Consider the following 21,338-nt stretch of genomic DNA (forward strand, 5'->3'; position numbering starts at 1 on the left):
GTGAATGCTCATGAAGGGTGTTCAGTGATTACCAGAAGGCTTAATTAATGGTCTCCTGTGTTGCGTCAAATGAAAAAGGAGAAATGTGATGTAATCAGATGTAATCAGGCTCAGGTGATGAGCCACTGAAAGCACCAATGAATCCAAAAGGGTTTAGGTCACACTGTATTACACTGCTAATTAAATACATCTTATTGGGTGATTAGTTTGGTAGAGAAAATGCCCCCACTGGTCACGCTCCCATCAAATTATAGAGAGCATGTTTGTAAAAAGGAGAATATTTAAATGAATCTGGTATCTTAATTAAAGTTAAAAGCATCTTCTCTTTACTTGCAGGCAGTTTAGAGATCATTTCATAATTTTCGAATTAATAACCTTTATTTCACCTTTTTTGGCACATTTTATAGTATTAAAACATGTCCGGAGAGGATCTTAAATAGGAGAGCAGTCATAGCATGTCACATAGATTACAGGGATTATGCCTCCATTTTAACCTGCCCACACTGCAGTTGTTTCACTGAACAGGAGTAAGTGGATACATAAAGACGGCTCGATGCACTGATACTCCCTCAATGTTTTCAGCCTTGGAGCCCAACACTTGTTCTTACAGTATCTTGTCTGGTTGTTTTTCACACACATCTGTGTCCTCTTTTTCCTACAGATTGCTGCATGTTCAAAACCTTTATATATGAGGTGTCAGCACATGTACATGTAGCAGGATACTGTTGTGGAAAAATACAGCAAATTAATTCTTTTTATTTGAAATGTCCATTTCTCAGACTATTTTATTCACACCATTCAACATAAAGGACAAACAATTACACTTTTGTAAATGTATCTTTAATCAGTTTCTTGATATCTGATTCACTGACGTTTTTGAGAGTAGGGGGAGATACATAACATCACTGCAGATTGAGCCTCTTACCTGGACCCCAATGATGAGAAAGAATAAGATAGCTGCTCTTTTACCAAGAGGGGACAAGTAGTGGGACAAAAAAATACTACTGTAATTGAACCCCAAAAAATTGCCTTGCTCTGTTCTTGGAAGTCTATTTCTCAAGAGGATTCCTCTTCTTGATCACATGCTCCATGTCGGCGTGTTCGGATGTGTCTAGTTTGATGTCATACTTGGCCAGGATCTTCATGATCGGCCTGATTTTCAACCACCACTGTGTCTTAGGGATGCGGTGCCTGCAGCGGACAGAGGATTCACCATTTACCACCGTTAAAACACCATTACACATGTTACTAGCATTAGTACATATGGAAATATATGCATATGGAAATCATTACTCAAGATCTGTGTCTGCCTTCAGTTCAGCAAGAGGCTGGAAGCAGAGCGCCCTCTTCCTCATACCCAGAACACAGGCAGAGTCTGGTGTGTTGGCGAAGATACGACCTTAAGGACACAGGAGGTTAAACAGTTCAGTAAAGATGCCATGTAATGATCAGTCCTAACCACGGAACAGAGGATTATTAACTCCTGTTAATGGGGGAGGAAGTATTCTGACCCTTTACTTAAGTAAGTAATTTAAAAAAAATACTCCATTACAAGCAAGAGCACTGCATTCAAAATTCTACTGAAGTAAAAGTACAAATTAAATAACAGTTTTGCATCATGTTGTGATATTCTGACGTATATTATTGTATTTTGCATTCATTTATATGTACTCAGGTCTTCTTTGAAAATGAGATCCCAATATGAATGGGACATTCCTGATAAAAAAAACTTTATATTCAAGGATTCAAGGATCATTTATTGGGGGCAACAAGTATCAAAAGTAAAAGTTGTTGTTACTGCCCTGTGTGAGTGTTGTATGTTTACATATTATATAATTAGATTATAATTACGGATGCATTAATGTGTAAGTGGCATTTGACTATTACATTTTAACCATTTAATATAACTGTGGTTTGCTGAAACGATGCATCACATTTTATAAGATGATCACGTGTTTTGTGTATAACATCTTCGTTTGCAAATTAACCAGTAAATACAGCAGTCAGATGAATGTAGTGAAGTTTAAATATAGAGTAACACTAACAAAATGGTGATGCTCAAGTAGGTTCAAGTACCTCAAAATGATCCTTGCAGCACTTACAGTATTTATACTTAACCACTGGCTGTTGGAAGTTTATATTAGATACCAACATTTGACTTACCATGCCTGTAACAGTCCTTGAGTTTCTCAGTGAGCCACAGAAGAGACTTAGCACCCATTTTTGTGCCAAAGTTTCGGTCGAAGGGTGTAGGAGTTCCACCCTGCATTTAAGAAAGGACAGAGAGTTGTATCATCGATCATATTGTAACAAACAAAACTAAAGGACAGAATCTGTTTCATGTACTTCGCTGCGTGAACATACCTGCTGCATGTGTCCGAGGACATTCTTGCGGCAGTCGAAGACGCCTTTGCCCTCCTCCGAGTACAAGTTGAAGATGAAGTCAGTGGTGTAGTTGGCATTACTGTTCTCATTCCTAAAAATGTGGAATGAAAAAAACACTCATAAAAACTATGACATTTGCCAAAAAAATATGTCCTTGTTAGGTGATATAAATGCAAGCATGTCAATTCAGAAGAACGCAGTCACGCAGACATCTGATAACACAATTCAAATCCAGTCCACACCTGACGGAAATCTTACCTGAGGATCAAACCTCTCTTCACTGTTGTCTTCATCTTATTCAGAAGATGGTCTACGTTCACCTAGACTCCACAGACCACAATTAGAACACATCACTGTTTAAGGTGCAGGAAACTGCACAAACAGGTCCTGTCATCAGCTCACCTCCAGGTCTTTAATGCCAAACTTTTCCTCATAGATGTAGGCGGCATCAGCCCCAGCAGCCAAACCAGCCATGGTGGCCAAGTAGCCGCAGTATCCTCCCATAGTCTCAACAATGAACACACGCCGCTTGGTCCCTGCTGCAGACTGCTTGATTCTGTCACAGGTCTACAGAAAAAAAGAACATAGGAGAAGATCATCTAGCTGTATGCTACACATGCATGCATATGTGCTGTTGAGGCACTGACAGCGGTGATGGTGTTGAGGGCGGTGTCAGCGCCGATGCTGAAGTCAGAGCCAGGGACGTTGTTGGAGACTGTGGCAGGGATGACCACCATGGGAATGCACATCTCCTCGTATTTCTCTCTGGCCTGAACCAGCTCCAGGCCTCCCACGTAGGCCTGCGTTGGGGGAGAAGATGAAGATTTGTTTGTGTCACTGCTTCTTTGGTGACGGAGAGATCAGCCAACGCTGACATGACTTCTGGTTTTAAAGAAGAAGAATCGCCGTCACGTGTTTTTACCTCGAAGCCACCGATGATCACCAACGCATGGATGTTGTGTTTGGCAATGTTTTGGCTTATTTCCTCCAAGAGTTTACCTGGTAAAGTTCTTTGGAAACAGAGACAGTGAGACGTGTTATGGCTACTGTTAAAGCTGTACCACCGAAAAAAAATAGTAACAAATGATATTTTACCTCTTGGTGCCCAACATTGAGCCTCCTTTTCCAGTCCAACCACTCACGTCAGTCCAGACGATCGGTTCAATCTGCAGGCAGAAAAAAATACTAACTGAATATTGTACTTTATATAAAACATATTAAAACATGGATGACAATAAGGATACAAAGACAAATAATGACATTTTGATTTACAGTATAGATGGAAATAAAACTTTTTGTAATGGTTGTTATCAAGAGACTCTGTTGTTTTAAATTTAGAAAGAAAAAAGTAAAGAAAACCAAAATAGAGAAGAGAGTATTATTGAGTATTAGTACAGCCTGACCAGAGTACATAGGTCTGCTTATGCTCAGTAAAGACTTACCATTAGCCTTGTATGTTTAATTATTTTTGTTTTATTCTGATGATTTAGTTATAGTGATGAATTTTAGACACTTTACGGGTGCTTTGTATTTTGCTTAACTCTGTACACATTTCACCAAATCATGACGTAAGGAAATCTGGAGAAATGATGGAAATGTACACGTACCTGTCCGTGAGCCAGACCATCAAAGCCATCATGGACAGACAGCATGGTGTGTCCCTGGATGATTCCCATCCTGACAGCCGAACGGACGGCGGCGTTCATCCCAGCGCAGGGAGCGCCGACGTTCACGATGGCCACATTGATGTTGCTCTGGTCAGTAAGACATTCAAATAATACATTTTTTTTTTCATAAAGAATCGTCTTTATTAACGGTGGAAAGAGAGAAAATGGATGGTCCTTACCTTCACATCAGGAGGGTTGATGTGAGCCAGCAGCTTGTATGTGTTCCAGTTGTTCTCAAAACTCCTGCACATCATGAATAAGGATGAGTGTTGATAGTTCACAACGCATTCTTTCCTTTTTTTAAATATTTGAATGTTGGTTTTAATTTCTATCAGTTTTTTTCAAATCATTTCACTTTCTGTGCTGTTTTTTTATGTTTTATATACTTTTTTAATGTTCGTACTTTATCCTGTATATTTGTTTCATGCCTTGAGACCACTTATATGAAGCCTGGAGAGTCCCCCAAAGTTATTTTAGACTTTAACAGCATATAATTATAATAAAAAAATAATAATATATATAATCAATACAAAAAAGATGATGATTTAGATTATGCATTAATACTACCATTTTAAAATGATGGAACATTTCAATTACTCATTAACATTACACTTAAAATTCTTACTTTCCTCTGAGCTTGATGGCATCTTCAAATCTGCCCTCAGACATGGCGGCAGTCACATCTTTGGTCTGAAGCAAAGGGAGCGACATACGACGGCAACGTCAGTGTACACGCACGAATAAAAAAAACAAATACAAACAGAGAAAGTACAGTCACTAAATATTTTTACGTACCACTTGCACACACTCCATGAGCGGCAGTCGGACTGCCTGGTTCCCGGACAGGCTGACCACGCAGGCAGGAGTGTCTGGGGTGGCCTCCAGCAGCGCCATCACCGCCTCCACACCCATCCTGCTGCCCTGGACCACACACACATGGTCAGATCATCAGGTGTGTGTGTGTGTGTGGGGACATGTTGGTGTTTTATTCATTTATTCAGACACTTACCAGGATTCTGTCAAAGGCTGAGGGTGTCCCTCCTCGCTGCACGTGTCCAAGAACAGTGGTGCGGGTATCAAACCCGAGTCTGTCCGTCACCAACTAGAGACAAATAAATCCACCTGTTAGTAGCATGTTGTTTGTGCAACTTGGGATAATACTTAGAAAAGAAGGGCTTGCCTTCTTGATCATGTCAGATGTAATCGGTTTGCCATCTCTGGACATCGCTCCCTCGGCCACAATGATCACATTCAGGCGAGAACCTCTTGCCCTTTGCTAAAAAAAAAAGAAAGAAAAATATTATAAAATGTTGTTGTAGTGTTCAGAGCAGGTTAACAGGCATTTCCATCTGTATAGTAGGACACACATACATCCGTCAGCCTCCTGCACAAGTGGTCCTCCCAGTTCTCATCTGGTGGCATCTCTGGAATGAACACCCAGTCTGCACCGCAGGACAGAGCCGTCACCAGGGCCAGGTACCTGCAGCCAGACATGTACACACACGAGATAACCCCATCAATGTGCGCACATAATTCAGGCATAAGCATTGCTCATTCTGAGAGCATTTTGCATCCTTAAGTTGATAAACTGTGGTGTATATAACAATTTGTTTATTTGATACATGTTGTGTTAAACATTAAAGACTCACTGCTTTCTAGCATTAAAATTGATGCCATTTTTTAAGAATGTGTATATTTGAACATGGATTAACAGTGAAGAAATTACCAAATATTTCCTATTTATGTTGACTAAATGACCAAGCATATATTCCACCAGATGGAAATATATTCTATTATTCTGTTAGACCAATGTTTTAATACGTACACACATGGATGTTTTCCCATCAACGCACAACACATACCCACACTAATGGATCAAGCACACAAGGTACTGACCCACAGTGTCTGCCCATCACTTCCAGGATGAACGTCCTCTGGTGGCTGTGGACGAACAGAGAGCACTTTGGTCAAAGAAGAAAAGGAGAATTGAAAAGAATGTATTGTAATAACATTTTTCTTTTAAAGAATCAGTTAAACAATCCACATTCACACTTCTTTATACACTCAAAGTGGCAGTTAGTACCTGTATTGTATTATTTTCAACAGAACTGTGTTGCTTCGTACTCACTTTGTGTCCACTGTTCTTTACTGCCGCTATGATCTAATTTCATCCTCGCTGAATATTAAAATGAATCTCATCCATCACTGTGTGCATGAGGAGAGGGAGGGTCACATTGATGTCTGACCTCTGTGCGGTTGTCGTGATGGCGTCCACCACCTCGATGATGCGGTGAAGGGCGGAGTCGGTGCCGATGGTCATGTCGGTGCCACAGAAGTCATTATCGATGGAGCCCACCATGCCCACGATGTTCAGGTGGGAAGATTCCTTGGCTTTTGCCTCTGTTATCTTACCTGCATGAAATAAAACATTACAACATTGAAGAAAAGGAACATAAAATGCCTGTAAATGTTCCTTTCAGTATTATCGCTGGTTTCTTGTAGAAATTGCATGATATATTTATATCATATGCCTTGCCATATGCTTCATATATATATTTCATCCAGAGAAGGACGAGCAAACAGAGTACAGGCTGAGATTGTGTTTCAATTGAGGTGGAAAGGTTGAAGGATTTTACACTGAACCCCGGACTCTCTATTATTGTCATAGCCGCATTACATTTGTCTCTTTACCAGCCTGTACGAGGTCAGTCAGCAGCCCGCTCCACTCAGTCCTGAACTGGTTGGCTCCAGTGAGACTGCCGTCGCCTCCGATCACACACAGGTTGGTGATGCCCAGCTTCACCAGATTGCAAGCTGCCTTCATCCGACCCTCTCTGGTGCGGAAGTCCTTGCAGCGGGCGCTGCCGATGACTGTGCCCCCCTGTCAGGTGAAGAGGAGAAGATGCGGCGATATGGCTTTAAGGAAGAAGAATGTGATGATGCTGATATTAAACCCCACAATGTTTCCCTTGATAGCTATCCAACATTACCCCTCGGGATGAACATCAGGGCAGCTTTATTACACTTTGGAACGACACTCATTAAGATGTCATTGAGTGAGGTAGCGTTACGCTTTGAATAAGTAGGGAAGGTTTAGAAGTGATATCCTTGACATTTACCATGGCCCGATCCCAGTTCGTCACTCACTTCAATACACTTCATAAATCTTAGAGTGTCCTTCTCTCTCTACCCATCAGGCCGCTGTATTAAGACAACATGGCTCACTGAAAGAAATGTGAATCCCGAGCTTCACAGTATAACTTCATCTCCATCATCCTACAGATACAGGCCTGAGCCAGACACTTAATATCATCGTTAGAAAATCTCATGTGATCAGAGCTTGTGAGATGTGGAGGATGCTCTTGACTTCAAGTCAAGTAGGTGTGTGAAAAGAGACAAGGGTCAGTTCACCCAAATTACAAAAGAAATACACCCTTTAAAACACCACAAACATGAAACAGACATCACTCACAAGCTGTAGCATCATGGACACACTCTCCCATGTGGCGGGGCGGATGTTGTCTCCTCCATCCACCAGACCCTGGTAACCCTACAGCACACGGAAACACACACTGTGGTTGAATAAAGATGCAGTTTGTATGTCTGATACACCAGGTTAACTCTCCACTGCAAAAAAGGTGTCTTTCTTAATTTTTGTAGAAAAAAAAAATCAATAAATGAGACAGAACACCATGAAAGTCACCCAGTTTATATCATAGTTGTGTTGCGTTACTAGTTACCTGAAATATGCATATGGGGCATTATCTTACTTAATATTTGCACATACTGTTATTCCAGAACACAGATCTGAGAATTGGATAAAGCTAGGTTCAAAATTCTTGTTTCATTAAATAGACATATTAGAGTCAAACATTTTTTTAAATTAAGAATAAAATATATTCATTAAAGTTCAGGCTATGAATTAACAAATCATTCAGTAAAAACCAAAATAAGGCTTAAAACGTTTAACTAATAGATATCACCATTAAACTCCCCTTGTTGATTACATAATAACAATTATTTATTGTATTTCAGGTTAAGAATAACTTCTAAGGCTAACGTTGGGTACATTTAGGTGAAATCTACAGACACACATGGGCAAAATGTAATCATTAAAGACCTAAATGTGTATGTGAAACCTTTCTTTCCACTAGTCTAAACATTATTATGTTATGTGAGAAAATGAGCTCAAACTCATTGATCAGTGCATGTTTCTGCTTTGGGTGGCTCCCCATAATGTCCTGTATGGAGCTGTACCTCATGAACAAAGTAGACTTTGGCTCCGGTGTAGAGGCCGACCCTGACTGTGGCTCTCACAGCAGCGTTCATACCTGAGACACACAAATGACATGTGATGAAGTCACACTTCCTGTCAGATATCAGCTTCAGACTTAACCTTTAAGTGACCTGCACTTTGGCATCAGATGAGACAAAAATAGCGATATGGAAAGGACAGGAGCCAAGTTCACGGGACTGTACGTCTTGTGTGCGCCCCTGGATGTCCAGTACACTAAATGCCACAATGTGAGCTTGTGTTGTGGCAGCTTGGCATGTTGCAGCTCTTGTTTCAGCGGACAGCAGCTGTGGATATGGATGAGGGGGGGGCGTTTCTCTCCTCCATACCAGAAAAAGGTCAACACCACTAAAATTAGCCCCAAAGATGTGAAATAAGGGAACACGTGGGCAGATAAAGGGTCCGAGTCGGGTTCGGGCAGACAACAAACACATCATGAGATGAACATGAACTTCACTTAGAGTGGACTGAGTCATTTTCTACTTTTAAGTTCAACAAAAGGAAAACACATTCTTCATGGATGATAGCTCAACAAACACTCCTAAATGTATGCTCTAAATCTGCTACACAACTTTCTTGGTCACTGTAAGGACATTTGAAGCTTTGCTGAAATCAAACGCTGTTGGTGTTGTGAATCTGAGATGCAATCCGTCTTATCATTACAGCCAAATGTCCATCAACCGCTGACAGCTGGCCTTCAAAAGAGCCACTCTGACGTCTTGGAAAAATGTCACTTGCCCTTTCTTTGGCTCCCGAACTCACTTCAGATGTACACAATACTTTATTGGGCCCCCGTAAGCTGGTTGTTGTTCACCCACACATCAGCATGGAAGATGGTGTTAGAAGGATTTAACCCCCTCTGACTCATTTTGTGCCGTAACAGTTCAAGATTAAGCTGTGACAAAGCACTCAACCTCTGCTCACCTTGGGCGTCTCCCCCCGACGTCAGCACGGCGATGGAGCGCCCGAGCCCCATCTTTGTGGGGTCCATGGTTGGATGGAGATCCTTGGACATGGTTCCGGAGACCGGTGGACACGAAGAAGGGGAAAAAATGGGAGAAATAACAGAGCCTGCTCCTCTGTCACTCTCTGTTTCTCGAGAGAGGCACCGGCTTTATAGATGACTGCTCCCAGAGCCCCCTCCCACTGAAACCCTCCACCACTTACTTACAACTCTACTAAATATACATCAGTCCCAGAAACCACCTGCAGGGGACAGTTACAGAAAGGGGAAATAATGGCACATTTTTGACAGAAAACAATTTCAATGTATTTTAGATAGAGTTATTTCCAATTAATACACACAAAGCAACAACATAATTAAATGTATTGTGAGGCATTTTGGTTTATTTTATCACTTCTACACAGGAATAACAATGTTTCAATTAAATAATCAAACACGTTGGAGATGTCACAGCGTGATTTGAAAGCTGTCGTTCATGTCATTATCAATTGAATATCTTTTTGCTATTTGAATTCATATCTTTTGCCTCTCAGAATTTAATTCGTTCCGTTTGACATTTAATGGCCTAAATGAAAACTGTCCCTCAGGATCATGCTGATTCAGCAGCAGGGAGTATTTCACATGTGCCCTACTCTAAAACAGGATACTGTGTCGCATGACGCCGATATGTACACCTTGTAACATGTTTCTCGTCAAAGGTTTGAACTCTGTATGTCGGGCCCAGAGGCAAACTAATTCAAGGCAATCTTTCCTCGCCTTCAATACGAAGGAGTTCATGTGAGCAGCGAAGGCATTATATAAAGTCTTCAGGAAAAATCACTGTCTGAAGTTCTAACAAAAAAAACACGATCAGTCATCAGTTTAGTTTCATCATCATAATCATCAATAGTGAAAAGAAATGCCTTTCACCTTCAAAGAGCTCAAGATAACACTTAATTGCTTGTTTCAACAGTTCAAAAGCCCCGAAATATTAAATGAACCCTCAATTAAATATTTGCTCAAGGAGTTCCACTAAGAACCCTTTCATATTTCAAGGGTTTCATCTAGAACACACACAAGGAGTTCCACTAAGAACCCTTTCATATTTCAAGGGTTTCATCTAGAACACACACAAGGAGTTCCACTAAGAACCCTTTCATATTTCAAGGGTTTCATCTAGAACACACACAAGGAGTTCCACTAAGAACCCTTTCATATTTCAAGGGTTTCATCTAGAACAAACACAAGGAGTTCCACTAAGAACCCTTTCATATTTCAAGGGTTTCATCTAGAACACACACAAGGAGTTCCACTAAGAACCGTTTCGTTTTTCAAGGGTTTCATCTAGAACCCACAAAAGGAGTTCCACTAAGAACCCTTTCATGTTTCAAGGGTTTCATCTAGACCTCACACAGGGGGTTCTAAAAACATCCCTTTTCAAAGGTTTTCACAAATATATGTCTTGTCTTCTGAGGGTTCTATAAAGAACAATATTGTATTCTACAGATCAGTTTAGTTCATATTATATTGTGGTCATTTATCATGTTGACATTGAACAAACATTCAAAACATTTATTTAAAGATAGTCCAACAGAACAGGCTGTGTAGGTCTCAGGGGAGAACAGGTCAAAAGTCAGCATAGGTCCAGTGGAATCAGCAACATGACAGGCCAGACACATCATGCTGTCCTCAGTCGTGGATTTGTGTAATCTCCCGGGGACATGGCAGAAAGGGGAGACAAAAAAGAGTTTGAGTTCCATCAATCCAAGGTGCACTAATTGCATTTACTGTGCTTTATTGTAAGCTTTCTACAAACAATAAAATAATGCATGGTCCAATGAAGTGAGGGAACCCCACGAAGTTTTCACATTGATTTAAATAATGTTAAAATACTTTTCAGTGTTATGTCACAAGTACCCAAAATGTTACGTATTGTAACAATAATGGAAATCTCAGCAAAACTCTCTTTTTCAAGCCAATGGCACACTTCGGCTTTCGTCCAAGCTGTGTAAGTCATTTCTACAAGAAAACAAACAAGCAAACGAACAAAACATAACAAGAAACAAATGCTTAGTCCACCTTTCACCAGAAAAGTCCTCAGCTAGGGTCAAGCATGCTGAAATAAGATATTCTATTTAGCTCACCTTGATTCTCTGAAGTTTCTTCTGTTCTCTCTCTCTTCTGTTCTTCTTTGTTCTGTTCTGTTAGTAATCACTATTGGTATGTCACACCTGGTTTGTAGAGGGGGAAGACCAGACTATATGGTGCAATCCATGGGGCAACCAGCTCTTAACTCACATGACAGCCACCATGGGGCCAGCTCCCAGGCCCAACACACCAAACCTCGCCCTTTCCCCTGGGAGCTCAAGGTTCAATTCCTGGCATCAACAAACCCTGATGCAGTAGCCCAAAAGGTAAAATTCTAATATGTTTTTGTCAAACATCATCTGCCATGACTCTAAAATGTCAGAGTCAGAGGAGTCCCTGATCTACACATTCTGCTGGATAGCTCAGTGGGTAATGGTACTTTAGATTTGGAGGGTGGGGGTTAAAATCCCAGTCACAGCTAATCTTTGCCTGGGTCAACAAGATTTGCTGATGGTCTTGCTTTCTTATAATTAATGGTTGTGAAAATAAATTGGTAACAGAACATTTCAGTTCTAGGACTGCCATTAGTTGTATGTCTGATCAGAAGGTGTAAGGTAATAGACTAGTATGGTGGACCTGATGACTATGAATATTGTTAATAGTTCTTACTGGAACCATTAGTGTTACCAAGAACCCTTGAAAAACCCTTTATTCTGGAAAGGGTTTTTCAGAAGCAAATGGTTCCAGGTAGAACCTCGGCCCTTGTAGAAGAACCCTATTGGAACCCTTATTCTAAGAGTGTACCAACTGAGCCACAGTCGCCCCCCATGTGTCAATTACATAATCAAACAAGTTGGAGACGTCACAGCGTGATTTGAAAGCTGTCTTTCATTATATTATCAATTGAATATCTTTTTGCTATTTGAATTCATATCTTTTGCCTCTCAGAATTTCATTCGTTCCGTTTGACATTTAATGGCCTAAATGAAATCTGTCCCTCAGGATCATGCTGATTCAGCAGCAGGGAGTATTTCACATGTGCCCTACTCTAAAACAGGATACTGTGTCGCATGACGCCGATATGTACACCTTGTAACATGTTTCTCGTCAAAGGTTTGAACTCTGTATGTCGGGCCCAGAGGCAAACTAATTCAAGGCAATCTTTCCTCGCCTTCAATACGAAGGAGTTCATGTGAGCAGCGAAGGCATTATATAAAGTCTTCAGGAAAAATAACTGTCTGAAGTTCTAACAAAGAAAAAAACACGATCCGTCATCAGTTTAGTTTCATCATCATAACCATCAATAGTGAAAAGAAATGTCTTTCACCTTCAAAGAGCTCAAGATAACACTAAATTCTTTGTTTCAACAGTTCCCCAAAATATTAAATGATTAAATATTTGCTATGATTCAGAGATTCAAATCCTGATATTTGAGAACCTTGAACCAACACATATTTGATTTCCATTTTTTTTTTTTTTATTTATCAAAATTGTTCATTCTTACTGTTTCAGCTGTAAACCCGACAGTTAGTCGCTAGTAGCTCCAGAAACTATTATTTTCCAGAATGCAACCACCATCAAGTTGTTGTTTGACCCTCCCTGTCACATAAATGCACGCATCTCTCCATGCAGACAATTATAACTCAGACTTTAGAAAGCCCCTCCAGAAACCCAGATGATATATGAAAGAAAAATACATAGCCAGACAGTTACATATATACATTTATTAAACACTATACATCAATCCACACAAGATTCTAGTGCGATACTCTGAGCCATCCCAGTCTCTATGTATACTAAAGCTATAACACTGATAAAGTCCAGAGTCTTCATTGAGCTTGTTTATTTCATAAAACATTGTTTCTAATAAGCATGCATCTACATGCTCTTCATGGGTGCCTGCAGTATAAAAGTTGCATTGTGTAACATATAAGGTTTTTTAATTTGTTTTTTAGAAAGCATCTACTGTGGGCAGTCAAAAACATTTATAGACAAAAAGGCTTAAAAAAAAATTATACTAGCAGCATTTTTTGGACTTGTCTTAAGTCTGGCAACAACAGTGGTGGACAAACAAAATCACTTCCATTTAAGAGTGTCATCAGTACACCAGAGTGAACTCATCCACTCTGGATATTAATAATAAATCAAATACTGTATTTGTAGTGCAAAGTCATCTCTCCTGCGTCGGAGAGTTGTCAGAACAGTCGGATGAGAGATCGAAACCAATCGGAAGAAATGACTGAAAAACAAAGATAAAGATTCATATTAACTTGTGTGTATATAAAAAGAGAATATGTACACATTTTAAAGTGCAATGTTCAGTGTTGGATGCCAAAGAAATTCTAAATACATAACTAGTATGTGTGTCATATCATGTTGCAGGTTAAAGGAATAGTTCTAATATTTTGGGAAACAAGTTAACTTGCTTTCTTCAATATTTCCCATCAGCCTCAGCTTTGCGTTTAGTCCTAATTAGTAAATGTTAAACTAAGATGGTGAACTTGGTAAACCCTAGCATTTTCAACAACGTGGCTGTTTTTGTAAAAATAAATTTTTTATAACACTTTTCATATAGATTAAGTTAAAACACAATATGAACACATTGTGTTTTGCTCTGGTGACTAATGCTGGTCAGTTCATACACTTAACTGAGTAAAAACCCATTTGTTAAAGGAGTCATCACCTGGTTTTATACGTATCCAGCCCCCCTTGGATCGCTTTGGATCAATTCGTAAAACTTATTAGAAAAAAAAAAAAAAAATTTAATCAAACATTGAGCTTGTTCTGACCCTTTTTCGTACCGCGATTTTATCACGCGAGATTACGCGCGAGGTTTTGACTGGTCCGGATGTGCATTGTATAATATGTAATGAGGCGCGCGTTGATTCGCCGCAGGAAGGACAGAGCCGGGGGGGCTTGCCTGCATGCAGACTCCAAAACATAATGGCGGCGCTTCGGCGATTTCAGGTAGCGGACGGGGCGGGGTTGGGTGGTGAAAGAGGGGTGGGCTTATGCAAGTAGCCGCCACGGTGACGTCACCGAAGGCGCAGAATCAAAATCTCGTGCTTTAGGAATGCACACCCTTGTGTGCTATTCCTGTTCGGAAAAAGAGCAGAAGCGAAAAAACGGCGCCACTTTCAAACTCCAGCCTTTCAGGCAAGTTTCAACTGAGGTCAAACACAGATATGCATGTTTTAACAAGAGAAATTGCGATTTCCAGGTGATGACTCCTTTAAAATAATTGATTGATGAATAATTTCAAAACAAATAAATTAATATAAAAAAGGCTATACATTGCACTGTTAATGCTTTTTTTCTGTATATGTTACATAGTGTATACTTATATCTGTATATTTTGTTGTTACTTGTAATGCTGGTTTTGTTACCTGCCCAGGGACTTCAGATGTAAATTAGCATCATGGCTACATCCTGTATTTCATACTGATGTTCACTAATTTGCTCTGTTCCTATCAAACACTCACAGAGGACTCTTGGGAGTGCAGGATGGAGGCCAGCGGGTTTCCACAGCGGGGCCGAGGGGGGAGAAACCTGGGAGCAGCCAGGACAGACACAGAGGTGTAGGAGGCCACCTCCTCGTCCATTCGAAGCTCCTCCAGAGGAGGAAAACGCTTACGCAATATTGCCACTGCAGGACTTAGAGCACAAGTCTTCTGAACGACGCGGTCTGTAATAGAATAAGTCACACTTTAAAAAGCCATTTACAGTCACACTCCAGGAAAATGTTCACCGTGTGTGCAACACTATAAGATTTAATGTTGTGAGATGTCAGTTTCACCTCTTTGCAGACTCTGAACAGACGGGTTGGTTTGGCAGGACGACACAGACGACACCTCTTCTTGTTCTGGCAGCGCCGGGCCATGCTGGTCGTGATGGGCTAAGCTTCCTGGTTTCTCAAAGCGTGGAGCTCTTACCAATGCTTTGCCTGTCGAGAAAAAAATGACAGACTCTCTTTGTGGCGCCTGGAAGAACGGCTGCCCTCCCACAGTCCTCTGCTGCTCCTCCTGGACCTGCTCACAGCTGACCCTGCTGGCCTCGACCTTCTCTTCACAGCCGGATTTAGTCTGGAGGGGCAACACCAAACAGCATACAGTGATTTTACAATATATTTTAAATACATAACAAGAAACGTGGATCTACAGTATGTATGTCTGTAAGGTTTGAAGCTCAGTACACTTCTTACAGCTGTAACTTGAACTGGGAGCTGCTCTGCTCCCGTCTCAGCTTCTTTGTCCGACACGGTTGTGCTCTGCTCATCATCATCAAATAATCTCTGGACAATCTCCTGCTGACAAACAAGAAAGTCATATGCATTGTGATATGAACATGCTCTGGAGCAAAGCTACTGCAGAATGTTATACATGTTCTTCTATATTAAAATGTCTCTTTTAGATGGCACAGTGGTGTAGCATCGCCACCAACAATCTGCTCTTTAAATGTTCCATCCATCCATCTGTAACCACTTATCCTTGTGAAAACATTGCCGTTTGTTTATGAAGCCCCATCTTTCATTTCTAAAATATTTGATCCATTATTGTATCTAAATTAAAAATCAAGAAGTGATCAAAGCTTTGTTGTAGCTGCCTTGAACTAACTGAAACATGAGATCTTGCTTGATTTTTCTTTTGGTACCGTGTTCAACCTATGACCATATTTGTGTACCATATTTGCTACTCTCACCTCCTGGTGGTGCTCAAGGTTGGCTTTGCAACTCTGCAGCTCAGGGGTGCCGGTGAACGCCGACTGATGTTTTGACATATGCCATTTCTGAACACAACAGCACGGTGAGATAAGGGAGAGACTGTGAGAAACATTCCAAAACAGACAGAGCATGGACATACAATACGCGTATACTGACCACAGAAGACATGGGCTTATGTCTGGTGTCGCGGACCCTCTGTGGAGTCCATGTCTTCAGTGGAGTGTCTTTGACTAGTGCTGCTGAGGATAAAACAGAGGCGTCACGTCAGGGTAAGGACAAAGAGATAAGGATGCATTAGGTTTGATAACAAGAACAATGATTGTGGATCTTACCTACTGGTCCTGCGGATGCCTCTGCACGACTCTTTCTTACTGGCACTCTCTGAGCCTAAGAGAGGAAGCAACACAGTAAATTAAACTGTTCCTAAATCAATGTCATAAGGTTTTTAAAAAAAGCTAAAATGACAGCCGTGTATACATACTGAGTATATTGAAGTGCCTCTGCCTGATGGACAGACAGAGTTTCGGGGCGTGCCACCCAGAGGCCCTCCACCCTTCACCCCTTCGTTCAGAAGGATACTTTTCAGTGCAGCAGGGTCTGGGGAGAACAGCACCGACTTAATGGTTCCTGTAAGAAGAGCACAAACAGGACAGATTTAAGTGACTCATTTATTTACATTGCATTGCATCTCTCCGTTTGTTTTGGACGAGAGATATCACTTGCATCACTACATTTGTATTAAATTGCCGATATCCCAAAGATTAGACAATAGTTGGCATTTAAAACAGCTGCTTTAGTATAAAAGACCTTTAAAGCAATAGCTCTGCAATTTGGCAAATATGCTTACTGGCTTTCTTGCTGAGAAGGCAGATGCCATTCTCATGTTTGTATGGTAAATATGAAGATAGAGCCAGCTGCCAGTTAGCTTAGCATAGCACAAAGACCGGAAACAGAGGGAAGCAGCTTGCCCGATAACAAAACCTGATACTTCTACCTCTAAAGCTCACTTGTTAACATATTATATTTCATTGCTACAAAAACTCAAGTGTAAAAACGACATGTTGTTGTGTCAGACGGGGTTATGCCCTGGACTACTTCTTGGTTGGGCCATGGAGGATGAGAGAGCATGATTCAGCACCAGCACTCAGCCTTGCTGCCAATTTGTACCAGTGGCCACTTGCGGTGCTGCAATGAAAACAAATCCCCTGCAGCACAAAAATATTTTCCCCATAGACCTCCATATTAAAAGAGATATCTGAAAACTGTTGACATCTTCTACTGCAAACAAGATCAGTTATTAGGAGAGATACTAATGTACATGTGCAGTGTGATCTCTACATACATCATGTTTTTAAGCTTGTGCTTACCTGCATGAGGACCAGCTTTTTGTCGACTCTTCATGACAGACACTCGCTGGGGCTGAAAACAAGAGAATCACCAAATAATTATTCAACATATTTGAAAGATTTATAACTTAACTGAAATCCCTATTCATTCAAAAAACATTCAAAACCTCAATTAAACCAGTCAGTAAAAGAGTAGGGACAAAAAGACATTGTAAAAGAAGGAAGTAAATCACAATTATATAACCAAAAACTCACCAGATAGTTATAAGAGCTGGACTGTGGAGTTGCTGATCCCAGGCCTGTGGGCCTTACTCCTTCGTTCCGGAGGATACTGAGCAAAGCCGCATGATCAGACTGGAAGTTTTCCTCTTTTTCTGAAATAATTAAGAAACACCGTTTACTGCTATTCAAATGGAAACATAAGTGAGCAAAGTCACAACGAAAAAGTTGCAATTAGTGTATGTAAAAACTAAACAAATAAATGAAAACCTATATGCAGAAGTTTTGTGTGGCTCCATTTATTTAGCCCACTTCATTAATATTCAATGGGTGGACAAAATAATAGAAACCACTGTCAGTATACCACAATAGGAAACGGCACCACAAACTACATCCGATTCGATTCAACACCTCTCCAAAACAGTTTCAACAAAACATGAACATGACACCCTTCATGAAGGTAGGATTTATTACAGGGCTGATCTATTAGACTGCAGTTTTAACTCGGTGTAACTAATGAAACTGCAACGGTGTATATAAAAAAAATACTCTACATTGACGCAAAAATAGAACACAAATATATTCTGAAATATTGTACACAACAAGTGGAAGTGTACTGCTCAAAAGCAATGGCGGGCAACAAGACATTTAACTCACCTGTTGAACTTTTGGAAAAATTGCCCTGTGAGGTCTGCTGCATGTTTTGGCTAGCATGGGATGTCTTCGTTGGATCTTTGAGACTCAGCAGCCTGATGTTATCCAAACAGGCCTCTGCACTAAGAGCAGGCTGTGCAGAAGAAGTAGTGCTGGTCTGATGCATAGCATTGTTAGTAACGGATGATAAAGGATTGGCAGAAGTGGCTGAAGTCTTAAATGTGTTGGAAGGCTGTCCTGACATTTGTCTGTTTGTATTTTCTTTGGAGTTTCCATCAGACATCCCTGTGCTTTTAGTTGATTCCACGTTGTGGTTCAATGTAGCTGGATGTTTCGTAGATTTTGCATTGTTGTTTGGGTTTTTTAGACGAGCATTGCATAAATTGTTAACAGGTTGGGCAGCATAACTGCCTGTCTTTGATTGTGAAACAGTGAGGGGCTTTTGATTTTCAGTGGTGATTCTTGAGCTAATGGGCTGAGAGAAGTTGAAAGGTACAGGCCTAGTGCATGGCCTTTTCTTCTTAGTTTTCCCCTGTAGGAAAATCATAAAGTATTAAGAACATAAGATTCATCTGATTAAACAGAAAACATTTAAATCTGCAGGATGGAAAGGAGACACTTACAGCCAGAGGTTTCCCCTCCCACCTACAGGAGATCTGGGGACTGAAGTCAGACGGAGTCTGAAGACGAAGGGACTTTGCAAGCACCGGAAGCCTACTTACACCTGGTCGGACGGGTGCTGTCCGACCTAATTCTGAGTTTCCTGGATCCCGGTTCTCAATATTCTGGCTGGAAAGGTGAGGTGTGTTGAGGAGTTTGGAAGGCTTTAGGTGTGCTGGCATTTTGTTATGTTCATTCTTCGTTCTATGTGGAGGAAAATAAATAAAAGTCAGTTGAACATTGTTTGAATTTCATTTTTGATCACGACAGTATTACCAATAACCGAGTTTTGGTGCCAATAGCAAAACACATTTTGAATGCCTTACTATGAGAAATATTCTTGTCTAGTTTTACATTTGATAAAAGATACCAAAGTTTACAAATGTCTCAACACAAGTGGTCATACAAGAACTTTGCCTAATTAGCCTAATATGTGGCAAACATTTTGATTTTGACAATAAGTTTACGCATATAATAAGATTACACATATGAAAAGGATATTTGAAGCCAGTTCTTGATACTTACTACAAGTCACGCCCAAAAAGTACTGATATTTTTATATCCAGTCTGAAAGGCAGGAGAAAATGAAGTGGAAAATATCTCTAGCACTGGCTTACCTCATGAAGTCACTTTGGATTTTGTTCTGATTTTGCTGACGAAGGATTGTAGTGGAGTCCATAATAATAACAAGGTGTGAAGACCAACTAGAGGAACAAATGGCAAACACAAATGAGCAACAGAGCACGAAATACTACAAAGTCTAAAAGAAAACTGTGCAGAAACATCGGATTACAATTCATTCAAAAGTTTTAACAATTCACAATTTAGTCACTCTAAAGATGGCAAGCGAGAAAAACAAGCAAGTCAAGAAAGCGAGAGCTCCATGCAGCCAAATGCAACCATCGACGGCACTGTATAAAAACTTATCAGGCATTAAATAATTATATTTATTAGCATGATCAATAGAGCGCACATACTTGATGATAGCTAAGCCAAGTGTAGTGCAAACCAACGTATTGACTAGCCAAAACGAGAAGGTTAAAACGTAGCTGTTAAAATGTCAACTCTTCTCGTTAGCACATACTACATACGCACTTAGAGTCGTAGACATACGTTAAAGATAGAAACGGACCTCCGCTGCTTCCTTCTGTGCTTCCAACAAAGTATTTCTGATACAATTACTTCCAACTGTTTGGGTTTTCCAGCCGTTTTGTGCGGGTTTAAAGATCCCTTGTTATGTCCTTTTCACACAGTGCAGTGGACTGTCAACTTCCTGGACTCGTAGCGGTTTGTAAAAAGCGGGCTTCGCCATTGGTTGCGCTGGGAAGCCGTACCGACCAATGAGTGCGCGCACTTTGGTCATGGCACTGTCGCCGACCAATGAGCAACGGATTTTCATAAACAGCTCCATGGTAACGAAACCTTACCATGTGATCGCTTTTTTCCCGCGGCCTGCAAGTATAATAGAATTATGATATGATAGAATAGAATGATGTAGAATAGAATAGAATCTGACTGGGAAAGTGTCGTTAGTTCACCAAAAAACATGAAAGCAACTAAACTAAAAAAGCGAACTGAAAACTGAAAAAATAAGTATGAGCGGTCTAATACTGGATGGATTAATACTGAGATACTAGATCAACTCTCCAGTTGCTAATTGAAGAAATTAATTAATTAATTAATACTTAATTAGAAATTAGAGGGCAACGTTTTCGTACCACCTTTGGATATAGCAGCAGCAGTAGCTCATTACGAGTCAATAGGCGTTTAATTCACGTCACCTCTATTTTTTAATGCAAGATTATTTATTTGAATCGGTATCCACAAAATATGAGCGGTGGTTGTGGATTCAGAGGTGTGGAGGTAGGGCCTCGTTGACGAGCAGGTAACCTAGCTAAGTAAAATGGCGTTAGCTAACGTCATATGACAGGTAGCTATATGCTAATTTCGACAGTTAGCTGACGCTAGACCAAACATAGAAGAGAAAACTAGCTAGTTCGCAAATAATACCGTAGCAATTAAATAAGTTAATATCATCCAGTTGTTTCTTTGCTACCTTTAGACAAGCAGAACACCTGGTGTCTAAAAACACTTTCACATTTAAATGAGCAGTGATGTTTTTGTTTTTTTTTAGAATCGCCACCAAGTAATTTAGTTACAGTACTTGTATTTGTATTTGTACTTTTGTCGAGTATGCTATGTACATACTATGCTATGTACTTTATACTTATGTATATTACGTACTATGCTTCTTTGCATTTTTATATATTATATGTTTATATATTATTATATAACTTTAGTAACTCATTACTTTGCAGATTATGCTTTAACTAACACAACATACCTTTATAAAACATGAACT

General features: G+C 40.3%; 2 protein-coding genes across 5 annotated transcripts; both read right to left on the minus strand.

The window, feature by feature from the left end:
- Nucleotides 1–818: 818 nt before the first annotated feature.
- Nucleotides 819–9,432, minus strand: LOC311016628 (ATP-dependent 6-phosphofructokinase, muscle type-like). The gene is given in 22 exon segments (XM_084014461.1): nt 819–1,191; nt 1,294–1,399; nt 2,164–2,263; nt 2,365–2,476; nt 2,644–2,705; nt 2,788–2,952; nt 3,033–3,185; nt 3,308–3,395; nt 3,481–3,551; nt 3,993–4,139; nt 4,232–4,295; nt 4,678–4,742; nt 4,848–4,973; nt 5,062–5,154; nt 5,158–5,328; nt 5,424–5,532; nt 5,949–5,993; nt 6,299–6,464; nt 6,744–6,933; nt 7,525–7,602; nt 8,310–8,383; nt 9,271–9,432. Coding segments are annotated over 22 exon segments (2,418 nt in total). The 5' UTR covers nt 9,362–9,432; the 3' UTR covers nt 819–1,049.
- A 3,669-nt stretch (nt 9,433–13,101) lies between these two features.
- On the minus strand, nt 13,102–20,250 carry troap (trophinin associated protein). 4 transcript variants are annotated; one of them, XM_084016191.1, is made up of 14 exons: nt 20,109–20,250; nt 19,594–19,680; nt 18,940–19,180; nt 18,320–18,848; nt 17,699–17,817; nt 17,465–17,516; nt 16,579–16,724; nt 16,430–16,484; nt 16,254–16,333; nt 16,076–16,162; nt 15,579–15,683; nt 15,174–15,459; nt 14,860–15,062; nt 13,102–13,616 (listed from the first exon to the last, which is right to left on the minus strand). In XM_084016191.1, the coding sequence occupies exons 2-14, from the start codon at nt 19,653–19,655 to the stop codon at nt 13,548–13,550; spliced, it is 2,034 nt and encodes a 677-aa protein (XP_083872317.1). In that variant the 5' UTR covers nt 19,656–19,680; nt 20,109–20,250; the 3' UTR covers nt 13,102–13,547. The 4 variants fall into 4 exon arrangements, with proteins under 4 accessions (XP_083872317.1, XP_083872316.1, XP_083872314.1 ...); XM_084016190.1 differs by having other exon boundaries at nt 15,579–15,680; nt 16,254–16,336; XM_084016188.1 differs by having other exon boundaries at nt 16,254–16,336.
- Between the last annotated feature and the right edge of the window lie 1,088 nt (nt 20,251–21,338).

This window comes from Eutrigla gurnardus (genome assembly GCF_963514095.1).
Source record: "Eutrigla gurnardus genome assembly, chromosome: 8".
Classification (NCBI taxonomy): Eukaryota; Metazoa; Chordata; class Actinopteri; order Perciformes; family Triglidae; genus Eutrigla; species Eutrigla gurnardus.